General features: G+C 33.6%; 1 protein-coding gene across 1 annotated transcript; it reads left to right on the forward strand.

The window, feature by feature from the left end:
• Window positions 1–3010: 3010 nt before the first annotated feature.
• On the forward strand, window positions 3011–5236 carry LOC127708923 (zinc finger protein 235-like). The gene has a single exon (XM_052214106.1). The coding sequence runs from the start codon at window positions 3382–3384 to the stop codon at window positions 4531–4533; it is 1152 nt and encodes a 383-aa protein (XP_052070066.1). The 5' UTR covers window positions 3011–3381; the 3' UTR covers window positions 4534–5236.
• The last annotated feature ends 8944 nt before the right edge of the window (window positions 5237–14180 follow it).

Genomic DNA, 14180 nt, shown 5'->3' on the forward strand with positions numbered 1-14180 from the left:
TTGAATGAAAGTTTTTATCCTTAAGCTAACATTCTTATATAATTTTGCATTCAATTTGTACTTTATTTCTATTTTCAGTGATAGATAATATTTTAGGAGCACTTATTTGTAATAAGCTAAATCAGGGGAAGTAACTCCAACACGTTTAAAATACGCAAATTATTTATAACCAAAGGCTGGAGTAATAGAGTTAATTAACAAATGTCTGCTTGTCCCTCACAAGTCTGATCATTAATTATGATCTCTTAATTAATTAAAACACAAAAGAATGATGTACATCGATTAAATTCAATCATCAAGGTTAACCTCAAAAGGTAAATCGATCACGTGGTGTAAACAACCTAGTTGTAAGAACTGGATTGAACTGGTCAGTTTTCATCTGAAATTTTATACCCCACGGAAAAGGTTTAACAAGTCGTTTAAAACTTTACCGATTTACGATTTTTTTACCGAAAATTTTAGCACCACGGAGAAAAATTATACATCGCGGCAAGAACGATACCACCACGGTAGAAAATTATACATCGCGGGCCCGCGGTCCTTTAAGGGCCTGGGGAGAACACTGTGGAAAATATGGAATTACAAAATGAATTAAAATACACTTCAACAGCCTTTCAAAATCCTCTTTCAGTCCAAATCATTAATGGCATGATAAGAGCAGATGCATAAAATCAGTAAATGTTCTAAAATTGAAATGTTAAAAGAATATGCCTCAAAAATAAAAAAATCTCCATTTTTTTATGGAAATGAAAAATCTTGTATACCACCCTACAACTATTGAACTTCAGTGTCATATAATTGTTTTTAGTCCCCTACCGACGAAGTCGAAGGGGACATTAGGTTTGCACTCTGTCCGTCCGTCTGTCTGTCCATCCGTCAGTCTGGTAAATCAGTTTTCCAGACTTTTTTCTTCATGCTTGAAGATATTGATTTGATATTTGGTGTATTGTTTTATCATGACAAGTTACAGGTCAAATTCGATTTTCACGATTTTAGCTTTTCTCCTTGTTCAGTTAAAGCCCTTTCCCTAGAATTAAATTATTGATGAAATACTTATTAATTACTAGATTTCTGTTCAAAGGGAATTAACTCATTTTTTAAAGATTTGTAAAAGACATTGTATTAAGATAAATGACATTTTGGATTTTTTTCCTTTTCTTTAGTAAATTGTTTGAAGAATTTAGTGGTAGGTTTGCTCAATTACAATGAATTTTTAACCGGTAGGGGACTATGTATTGCCATGCAATACTCACAGATTGCTTGTTAAAATCAATAAGCAACCATTAGAGGAGGAAAAAGGTAAACCTATGTTTCAACTTACAAAATGCCCCAAAAACAACCTTTTCAGCAAGTAAACTTTGGGATATAAATTTCTTAGCTTCAAGTCTGTCTATTGATCCCATGTACATGTCCTACAAGCTTAAGGTTAATTGATAAACTTTATTAGAAAATCTTTATTTGGTAATTTCTGCTGTTTATCATAATTTCAATTGACCAGTATTTCCTGGTATTTACTGCTGGCATGGTCAATACGTTTTTTTGCCAACATTGCCTCTAATTAAAGATGAGCATATAACATGAAACTGCTGACATACATTGTATTTGATTGAAATATGAATTGCAATTAATAATTTTTTATGCAATTATGGGATCCACAGTATCTGACATTGACTTTAAATTTAGCTCCTTTTATTCTCTGAAAAATTGCTCAGTATTTTTGAAAGAAATGCAGTAAATGCAATTGTCAGACCTGCCAACTCTCCCGCTTTATGGGGATATCCCACACGAGAGGTGTCGACCTGACCCTTATAAAACTCAATTTTGTTAACTAAATACATTAAAAAAAGGCATTCAGAATAGTAAAAAATATATTTAAACACATACATATTCATTCAAAATCATAGATGTTCTAATTTAGTACACTGATGACGTACAGGTATGCATTAGGTCCTCTTGGCTTAAAATCCCCCATGGAGAATTTTAATAGTTGGCAAAATGAATTGTGACTTTGTATGCAATAGTGCTTTTTATTTAAACCTTGGTATTACACAATTTATATTCTATATCTCTTTAAAAATAATAAAACAGATTCTGTGCCACTTCGCTTACACTGATCTACAATTTTTCCTATCTTATTACAAATCAGTGCCGATCAATTATTTTTAAAAGAGTTATACCCCTTGGAAAAATTGATTATATGGTAAATTGCTTTATGAGCGCTCTTATGTGTTCAATTCTTGCCAGATTTTTATGAAATTTACATTATAGGTTAAAATCATCAATGTTCTTGATGAGTTTCGAAAATCAGTGCCGATCAATTATTTTTAAAAGAGTTATGCCCCTTGGAAATATTGATTATATAGAAAATTACATCGTTAGCGCTCTCATGTGTACAATTCTTGCCAGATTTATATGAAACTTATATCATAGCTTTATATCAGCAATGTCTTGGACGAGTTCGAAAATCAGTGACGATCAAATATTAATATGTGTTATGCCCCTCGGAAAAATTAATTATAACGGAAATCACATTGCATTTGCTCTGAAGCCTTCATTTCTCTAAGTTATTTATAAATTGTTTAAAAAAAAAATAAAAAGTACTTTTTTTAGTTATTGCCTTTTGATAGATAAAATATGTGCAACACAGGGGACATTGGAACTCTGTTCTTTTAATATTCTAAAATAATCAAGGATTTATATGATATATATATATATATACATATTTGTGACTTAATAATCCACTCTCAAATAGATTTGTACATGTATGTTATGTGTTTCTATTTAAAGGCACTTATATTTGTGACTTGTATATATGCATAAATCCTTGTTCTAACTTGTGTATTTCTCCCTTATTCTAAATAGATATAGGAAGATGTGGTATAACTTTGCTTTGTTTGTACCTTACAGGGACTCAGTACACCATATGACACAATAGGATAAACCTTATAAAGGTTAGACATATATATATATGGTATATGTAGTAAGGAATAAATTGGAAATATTAAGTGACTTACTGTGACAAATTAAAACATAAACTTCAGATACATCCCCGAACTATGATGTATGGGTTAGTTTTTTAGTGAGAATGTTAGCTTAACAAGATACATGAGAAGTCAAAACCACACACATACTGGTGATAAATCTCATTAAGGTGATGTATATGGTGAAGAAGTAAGTCATCTGTGTACCGTATTGAGAACTTTAATGCTATTTAAGTGGTACACATTTATTTGAAGTAGTGACTTTGAAACTTTTTAGAAACTTGCACACACACTGGACATAAACCTAATATTGGATCAAAGGATTAATTGGACCTTGTAACTAAAAGAGACACATGAGGAACTATAGAGACTGGTGATAAATCTCATCACTGTGATATCTATGGCAAATGATATAGTCATGCATACTGGTACCTTACAGAGACATATGAGAACACATACTGGTGAAAAACTTCTATGTGAAGTCTGTGGTAAAGAATTTGTTGGACAATCTAACGGTAACTTCCAGAGACACTTAAGAATACATTCTGGAAATAAACCTTATAAATGTGATGTATGTGGTAGAGGGTTTAGACGGAATGAATACTTAAAGAAACACAAAGGAACACACACGGGGGATAAACCTCATAAATGTGATATATGTTGTAAAGAGTTTAGTCAACTTGGTACTTTACAGAAACACATGAGAATACATACTGATGAAAAGCAGTTTAAATGCCTTATATGTGGTAAAGGATTCATTAACAAAGGTCATTTAAATGTGCACACAAGAACTCACACTGGTAATAAACCTCATAAATGTGATGTATGTGATAAAAGGTTTTATGTTCCTAATGACTTAAGGAAACATTTGAGAACACATAGACCTTATAAACGTGATGTATGTGGTAAAGAATTCATTACAAGTAGTGACTTACAGACACACTCTAGAACACATACTGGTTATAAACCTCATAAATGCGAAGTCTGTGGTAAAGAGTATAGTCAGCTTAGTACTTTACAGAAACACATGATAATACTGCATAAGGCTGATAAACCATATAAATGTTATGTATGTGGTAGCAGATTTAATAGAAAAAGAGATTTAGATGTGCACATAAGAACTCACATTGGTGATAAACCTCATAAATGTAATGTATGTGGTCGAAGGTTTGCTCATCCTAAACACCTAGAGAGTCATTTGATATTACATTCTGATGAAAAATCTCATAAATGTGATGTATGTGGTAAAAGGTTTAAGCTTCCTAGTTATCTGCAGATACACTTGAAATTACATACTGATTATAAACCATATAAATGTGATTTATGTGGTGAAGAATTTAGTACTAAAAGAATCTTACAGAGTCACTTTAGAACACATCCTGGTTATAAACCCTATAAATGTGATGTATGTAGTATGAGATTTGTAGGACCTGCTCCCTTAGAGAGACACAAAAGAACACATACTGGAGTTAAACCCTATAAATGTGATGTATGTGGTAGAGGGTTTAGTGAATCTGGTAACTTAGAACAACACATGAGAACTCAACATTGACATGCTAATGATAAAACTCATAAACATAAATATGATCTGTGTGTTAGGTAAAACAATTTTTTTTCAGATTGGGACTTTGCAGACACAAGATATTCAGATGCTAAGCTTCACAAGTGAAACATACAGCTTATGACTTACACTGGTACCTCCAGACAGGTACACAGGAGAACACTACTTGGTTTATTGATACAAGCTTATCTTTTGACTTACACAGCTGGTACCTCAAGACAGGTACACAGGAGAACACTACTTGGTTTATTGATCGAAGCTTATCTTTAATGATAATGATGATTAGGTCTTTTCCTGGCAAGACTTCCTTTTGAACCACCTTCAATCATGTATTTATCTAGATGTCTATTGTGTAAGAAGGGTTTGAAAGGAAGTTCTTCCCTTTTTATACGACTGCAAACAAAATTTGCGATCCTATATTGGTATGACGTTGGCGTCGTCGTCGTCATCCGAAGACACATTGGTTTTCGCACTCTAACTTTAGTTTAAGTGAATGGATCTCTATGAAATTTTACCGTAAGGTTCAATACCACAAAAGGAAGGTTGGGATTGATTTTGGGGGTTATGGTACCAACAGTTAAGGAATTAGGGGCCAAAAATAAGCATTTTTGTAACTTCCAGACATAACTTGTGTGTTAGTGTATGGATCTCTCTGACATTGTACCACAAGGTTCCATATCACAAAGGGAATGCTCACGGGGATTGATATTGGGGGTAATTGCCTCAAAATTTTAGGAATTAGGGGCCAAAAAAGGGGCAAAAAACAAGCATTTTTATATGGACAAATACTTTAGTACAAAACATAATTTAAAGCAGTGTAAGGGAGATAAATCAAATACATCATTTGAATTACCTCCCTTACACTGCTTTTAAATTATGTATAAAGTAATGGTTAATGAACAAGTAAGACAATTTAAAACAGTGTAAGGGAGGTAATCCAGATACAACATTTTGATTACTTCCCTTACACTGCTTTTAAATTATGTTTAAAGAAATGCATATTTATAAAGGAAGACCAGTAAAAATATCTTCAAATGTTGCATCTTTTTTTTTTTTACAAAAAAATCCATATGAAAGATTTGACACCATATTTTAAATTCTATTATAAAATAGATTAAGTTAGCACTATGGTAAATTTAAATGGGTAATTATATTTGCAAATTCCATTGGAAATTTGTATTAAGATTATGACCATATCTTGAGGGAAAGATTTTTTTTGGGGGAAAAAAGGGGGGGGGGTAAAAAGAAATTGTGGGGGGTCAATTTTTTCTCATTTCAGATTTCAGAAATTAAAAAGAATCATTCTTCAAATATTATTTTTTTTTCAAATTTCAAATATTGAAAAAATTCAAGAAGTAATCTTTAATTGCACAGTATGGCGCATTAGATTTGTAAAATCTTTGACCACATTTATTTATTTGTTATACCAAATCTGACCGTGTATTTAGACTTTTAATTTTGGGTCCAGTTTTCAAATTGGTCTACATTAAGGTCCAAAGAGTCCAAAATTAAACTTAGTTTGATTTTAACAAAAATTGAAAATATGGGATTCTTTGATATGCTGAATCTAAACATGTATTTAGATTTTTGATTTCAGGCCCAGTTTTCAAGTTGGTCCAAATTGGGGTCCAAAATTAAACTTTGTTTGATTACAACAAAAATTGAATATATGGGGTTCTTTGATATGCTGAATCTAACCATGTATTTAGATTTTTTATTTGTGGGCCCCGCTATCAAATTGGTTCATATTGAGGTCAAAAGGATCCAAAATTAAACTTTGTTTTATTTCATCAAAAATTGAATTATTGGGGTTCTTTGATATGCCAAATCTAACAGTGTATTTAGATTTTTAATGTTAGGTCCCGTTTTTTAAATTGGTCTACATTAAGGTCCAAAGGGTCCAAAATTAAACTTAGTTTGATTTTAACAAAAATTGAATTCTTGGGGTTCTTTGATATGCTGAATCTAAACATGTGTTTAGATTTTTGATTATGGGCCCAGTTTTCAAGTTGGTCCAAGTTGGGGTCCAAAATTAAACTTTGTTTGATTTCAACAAAAAGTGAATATATGGGGTTCTTTGATATGCTGAATCTCTAACCATGTATTTTGATTTTTGGGCCCCGTTATCAAATTGGTCCACATTGAGGTCAAAAGGGTCCAAAATTAAACTTTGTTTGATTTCATCAAAAATTGAATTCTTTTGATTCTTTGATATGCTGAATCTAACCATGTATTAAGATTTTGGATGTTGGACCATAATAGGTAAATTAAAAAATTTTAAGTTCTTAGACCACATTCATTCTGTGTCAAAAACCTATTCTGTGTCAAATATTTAATCACAATCCAAATTAAGAGCTGTATCAAACTTGAATGTTGTGTCCATACTTGCCCCAACTGTTCAGGGTTCGACCTCTGAGGTTGTATCAAGCTGCGCCCAGCAGAGCATTTTATTATAGAATAGAATAGAATAGAATAGAATATTTTATTTCACCAAATTAGGGCCGAAGGAAGGCATATAGCATATAAACAATATGATTATAAACAATAACGTATGCAATGCAATCTAGACAATAGATATGTAAAATGTGTAATAATAAAAAAAAACAACAAAAAACACATACAAAAAAATAATAGAAATATATTATAATGCAATTAATATTATGTTGACATTGACCCAAGTGCACCAGGTAAGTGTATTTTGACTTAAATAAACTAGAGGCTTAAGTAGTTTGTGCAGAGAAATTTCAATTTATAAAGAAAAAACAAAACAAAACCCACATAATTAACTATGAGGTATATATACTGCAAATAACATTGAAAAAAGGATATTATGACTAATCTGAAGTATTAAAGCACCAAGAGTCGATGCTTAAAGGGAAGTCCCTACTTGTACTTACATTTAATGCAGATGAGTCAAACTCCTAAATTTTATAGGACCACAAATTTTTTAGTGGTCAGATAATGTTTTGACATTGTTAGCGTCTTCATCCAAAAATAATTGGTTTACAGACAATAACTTGAGTAACCAGTATAAGTGTATTGATTTCTTCCATCACGAGTTGGTTGTCAGTTATGGAATATCCGTTTCACAGATGATAGCATATGTTCAAAATGTCGTAACTACAATCCCGTCCCCTTTTCCCCGAATTTGACCTACCGAATTAGACTTATTTATACCGGGTTTGTATTAACATGAGCAACAAGACGGTTGCCACATGTGGAGCAGGATCTGCTTACCCTTCCGGAGCACCTGAGATCACCCACAGATCATTCAGATCATTATACTATAACAACAGCAATAATCTACGTACGCAGACTTCAGTTCTTCTACAAGACATTTTGGATTTTAATGACTCTGAACAACACTGTCTCATTTCGAAATGTAAAACAAAAAACTGCAAAACCTGTAAAATTTTAATAACAAATGCTCAATTCACTAGCAGTTTAACTAAAAAAGTCTTATTTTACCAAAAGCTACGATGATCTGAATTGTAAATCAACAAATGCCGTCTACTGATTAGAGTGTAACCTTCACGGATTGGTATATGTCGGTGAAACGAAAAGAAGGCTAAATAAACGTATGTGCGGCCATAGATCAGACATCAACAACAATGCAAAGCGACATTGTTTACCAACATTTTAACCAGCCTGATCATTCAATCCTTTCTATGCAAGTTGACGTCATCGAAAAAATAATGGCAACCATTCACGACTTCGTCAAACGCTATCAATAAATGAATGATATACTTAGTATCACAGATGGTTTGTCTTTTGATGAAAGTATTCAGGAATATCAAGTCCATGAATACGAACCCCAAACTGGAGCATCCTTAAACACTTCAGGTGCTGAAATAAGAATCAACATCGAAACCCAAGATCTGTTTGTTCATCCGGCTGAGAGTTATCTTTTGGTGGAAGGACGACTTCTGCATAAAACGACGACACAGCGTATGCCGATGCAGATCTGGTCTCCCTTGTCAACAATGGTATCAGCAGATTGAATACCTCAATGATCCAGGTATAGCTACTACTATCTTGGGGTTGTTGACATATCCCGACGACTTTAGCAAATCGCGAGGTCTCAACCAATTGTGGTAAAAATATACTACGACTGAAGTCGAGGCTGATAACACTGGTTTTGCAGCTATACATGGTTACATCATCGCAAAACCTGCAATTAAAGGAATGTTTTCATTCGCCATCCCTTTAAAACACATCTTTGGTTTCGCAAGGGATTATGACAAGATTGTGTATGGATCAAACACGAACTCACACTCGTGCGAGACTCTGATGCAAATGCAGTATTAAGAGCAACAGGGGTGGATCCAGCAAAGATAGTATTACATAAACTATCCTGGTTTGTTTCTCATGTGATCCCCTCCGATGAAAACAAGATAAAACCATACAAAACAATCCAAAGCAAAAGTAAACTCAACTGTGTTTCAGGCAGTGCGATTCCATATATGTTTCCCAAAGTAGACAATTCACTTGGCGACTCGCTGCCAAGAGTTGACGGGAGGAGCCTAGATACATCATCGTTGCCTTCCAAACCGAGAAAAGTAACTTATCAAGATCATAAAGCAGCCTTGGTTGATCACTGTCGATTACAAAATATCCATGTCGCCCTGAATGCTCAACGTTATCCAGCCGTAGACTTTAACACCCTCTTCACCAAGTGTCCAGTATCTAGGGTGTACAATGAAGCCGCCGATTTTCGTAAAAAGTTCTTCAACATGGATCATCTCGTTAGCAATAGTAACATCAACCCTTCTGACCTGATAGACCTATACCCTTCGTTCGTCATCGATGTGAGTAAAATTGAGAATGGAAATGGGGAATGTGTCGAAAAGACAACAACCCGACCAAAGAGCACAAAACAGCCGAAGGCCACCAATGGGTCTTCAACACAGCGAGAAAATCCCGCACCCGGAGGCGGGCTTCAGCTGGCCCCTAAATAAATGTGTACTAGTTCAGTGAAAAGGGACGTCACACTAAACTCCGAAACATATAAATGAACTAAAATTAAAAAGCATACAAGACTAACAAAGGCCAGAGGCTCCTGACTTGGGACAGGCGCAAAAATGCCGCGGGGTTAAACATGTTTTGTGAGATCTTTTATAGCCGACTATATAATATGGGTTTTTCTCAATGTTGAAGGCCGTACGGTTGCCTATAATTGCTTAAATCCAATTTGTTTGTACTTTGGTGGATAGTTGTCTCATTGGCAATCATACCTCATCTCCTTATTTTTATATAGACAGACAGAAACTAAAAATAGAAAAAAATTATCAGCAATACAAAATCAACGAAAGAGAGGTCATGAATTATATTATTGTCTTCAATGTTGAAAATGCACATAGATCCCAGGTGAGCGACTTATGCTCATTAGATCGTCTCTGTTTATAAATATAGATGAAAAACGTTGTGCCGAATTTGTTTTGTCACTGAACATAAAAAAATCACTTCCTGTGTGAATATCTTTTTGACGGCGATTGTGCCATATATTATTTCTGTACATATCGGCCATATTGGAGTCAGTCAAGAGTGGGCCAAATTCTGTCATTTTACTGAATCTACTCTCATTTTACAACTGTAATATCCATGAAAAGATTATATCTAAAACTTAAACTGCAATGTTTTGTACTAGTATATATATAGAATCAACATTTATTTTTTTCAAACCAGGACAGTTTAGATACAAATAATGTTTGGACCAATTATGTCCCATATCTACCTTCTTCTGTGATCTCCCTTATACCTGATGAATTAGCTAAAATAACCTCGAACTATAATTAAAATATATTTGTTTAGAAAAAAATCGTTTCATTCAATGTTATTCCTATTTATCGAAGTAACCTTCAAATTTTGCAAGACAAGCTGATGCAGAGATTTAACTGCAAATAAATTTATATAATGAAATGGTCCCAAGATCAAGCACAAACATTTAAAGAGGTAAGGCTACCAAACCTTTTTGAATATTCAACTAACTAAAAGTTAATTGACATTTGCCTCATTGGAAATCATACCGCATCTCCTTATGAATAGTCTGTCACACAAAAGGCAGGAAACAGTTGTGTACAAAAGTGAAAATAAATTTACCTGCGTCCAGAGACATATAATACAATATGTCTCTGCTGCGTCGAAGCCACGGAAAAAATAAGCATAAATAGCAAAAGAGAGACTAAAGATACAAAAGAGATAATCAAACTCATAAGTCGAAAACGAACTGACAATGTCATGGCAAAAAAACGAAAAACGATTGAAAGACAAACAGTGTACAAAACACAACATTGAAAACTAATGACAGAGCAACACGAACCCCCCCCCCCCCAAAAAAAAAATAACCAGGGGTGATATCAGGTGCTCCGGAAGGGTAAGCAGATCCTGCTCCACATGCATGCGACACACGTCGTGTTAAAATACGTTGATAAGTTATATTAATCTGATTGGGCATCACACAATATTTTTTTTAATATTTGTAATTGACTAGTAGCAACATTTGAAAATTATTAGTCAATCCGCAAAAAATCCTCCTGCACTCTCCCTCGAATATCAAATGGTCGTTTCCTAACATCTAAATATCAATGACAAGATATTTTGGTAGTGTTTACAGTTTTGCACAAAATGCAAGGAGTTTGAAGTAACTATATGTAAGACAAAATGTAAAAATATAAATACTGATAATTGAAAGTTAGATAGTCTAATGTCCTATGAACATTTAAAGGTGGTTATTTGACTGATTTATAATAATGTTTGCTTTTTGAATTTATAGGATAAAAAAAATGGCCTCATGTCATACTCTAGCTCTCCTGTAATTCAAAAAGACTAAATTTTGTTCGTTGATTTAAAGTTGAGTCTTTTTGAGTTATCATAAAAAACAATTTAATTGAATTGCAATCATAATGTGAAGTCTGGCTCATATCATCATGTACATCTTTTTCTTGAAATTTATACTGATGATGAAATGTTGATTAGATTATATGAAAAATGTGATAATTGCAGTATTCGTTTTGTCAACTTCACATTGGAAGCTGCATAACACCTACCCCTGACTATGGCTGAAAGAATATATGACGGCTCCACAACTTAAGTGTAGTCCCTATCTGATGTAAGCTGAAATTAATCAACTATTAGATTATGCTTTGATTTTAAACTGTACATATTTAACTAAACGGCTTCCAATATCATTGACACAATTTTATCTAACCAGTGCCAAATTGTCATGGGCAAGACATAAGTATGTGTTTCCAAAATGTTAATTAGGAATTTCATGCCCAAAACTAAACTGTTCTTTCCAAAGATCTCAAGCTGAGTTCAGTGAACATTGGACTTATGTTTCAAACGATTTAACACAATAACCAAATGCTTGCCCCAATTTCAGTCTAGTAATTGCTGTGTTGTGACTTTAAACATAGCACATTCAAAATCATTAGAGGTTTTCTTCACTCCATAGGACATTATCACGCCAAATGCAGTAAAATTTTAACAAATGGTTCAAAGAACGCATCTGATGACCATAATTTCTCCTTAATCTCCTGTTGCATTTATTAAAGAAATGAAAATAAATCTTAATTTAACAAAAAAATCAATGTTATTTTAGTAGTCTCTATTCTATTTCCGTGCCAAAATGATCTTTCAGCGGCTGCTAGGCAGTGCAATTTGTTGCTAAGTGCTTAATAATTTGTACATATCTGTATTGTCTCAAAATATCTATTGAAAGCTAACTTCAAATTTTCATTAAATTTGTGGATGTAATAATGGGTCCAAGGTTGTGGAATATAGATATGTTAAAATTGTTTAAAAAAAAAGAAAATCTGTTGCTGACGAGGAAAGTAAGCACTCGGAAGGAATTTAAACATATTTTCAGATACAGTGCACAAAAATGCGCTCCGCCTGGAGCAGCTGGATACGACCGCAAAGGTCGAACTCTGAACAGTTTGGGCAAGTATGGACACAATATTCAAGCTTGATACAGCTCTGAATTTGGATAGTGATTAAATATTTGACACATTATAGATTTCTGACACAGAATAAATGTGGTCAGATAACATAAAAATTTGAAATGGGACATTTAATCTACTTAATGGTCCAATATCCAAAATCTAATTCCATGGTTAGATTCAGCATATAAAAAAAACATGAATTTAAGCAAAGTTTAATTTTGGGCCTTAATATGAACTTATTTGAAAACAGGGCCCAAAACTAAAATCTGAATGCACAGTTAGATGCAGCATATCATAGAACCACAAGAATTCAGTTTTTAATGAAATCAAACAAAGTATAATTTTGGACCCTTTGGACCTCAATGTAGACCTTTTTAAAAATGTCCAAATATCCAATATAGTAATACATGGTAAAAACCTCAAACAATTCAAGACTTTAAATTATTCCTCATTGAAATTGGTTAAAAGATTTGTATCTATTTTCAATTGAAGATTTCTTGCTGTTGTGCAAAACTTTGCTGTTGCGCTATACTTAGTAAATCTGTTTACAAACTAAATATAAAATTCACACACCCTGTTTGGTGTGTATCTCCTGTCATATCAGTATTTGTTGTTTCTTTATATAGATCAGAAATAATTTATGTTAGAACCAGCTTAGCCAGTATTAGAAAATTCTTGTTTTGGCCCCTATTTGGCCTCTAGTTTCTTAACGATTATAGCCAAAGCCCACAAAATCGACCCCAACCTGCTGTGTGTGGTATGGAACCTTGTGGTACAATTTCATAGAGATCCATTGTGGTACAATTTCATAGAGATCCATTGTGGTACAATTTCATAGAGATCCATTGTGGTACAATTTCAAAGAGATCCATTGACTAATACTTAAGTATTTGTCCGGAAACCAGAAAAATCTTATCCCCCCCCCCCCACCCCCCGTGTTTGCCCCTTATTCCTGAACGGTTTGAGCCATAACCATCAAAGTCAAATTGGGCCATAACCCCCCCCCCCCCCCCCCCCAAGTCAATCCCAACCTTCCTTTTGTGGTATGGAACCTTGTGGTACAATTTCATAGAGATCCATACACTTCTACACAAGTTATTGTCCGGAAACTAGAAAAATGTCTTTTTTGGCCCTTTTTGACCCCTAATTCCTAAACAGTTGGGACCATAACCCCCAAGATCAATCCCAACCTTTCTTTTGTGGTATGGAACCTTGTGGTACAATTTCATAGAGATCCATACACTTCTACACAAGTTATTGTCCGGAAACTAGAAAAATGCCTTTTTTGGCCCTTTTTGACCCCTAATTCCTAAACAGTTAGGACCATAACCCCCAAAATCAATCCCAACCTTTCTTTTGTGCTATTGAAACGTGTGGTTCAATTTCATAGAGATTCATTCACTAATACTAAAGTTATTGTCCGGAAACCAAATGTCTTCGGACGACGACGACGACGATATGATAGCAATAAACGAACGCAACCTTCCATTTGAAATGAAGACATGGAACACTGATTATAAAACAAAATATAAAGAGAGAGTGTAGGCTACAAATTATACCAAATAAATGGATTCAGAAAAAGCTGGTAAACTGCTCATCGAACTCATCTGATTATTTCTTAATAAAACAAAATTATCTGTTTTAGTTACTATAAGGAAGATATTTTCTGCGTTTTTTGTCTATTATCTTTAAAAC

This window comes from Mytilus californianus, unplaced genomic scaffold (assembly GCF_021869535.1).
Source record: "Mytilus californianus isolate M0D057914Y unplaced genomic scaffold, xbMytCali1.0.p SCAF_7, whole genome shotgun sequence".
Classification (NCBI taxonomy): Eukaryota; Metazoa; Mollusca; class Bivalvia; order Mytilida; family Mytilidae; genus Mytilus; species Mytilus californianus.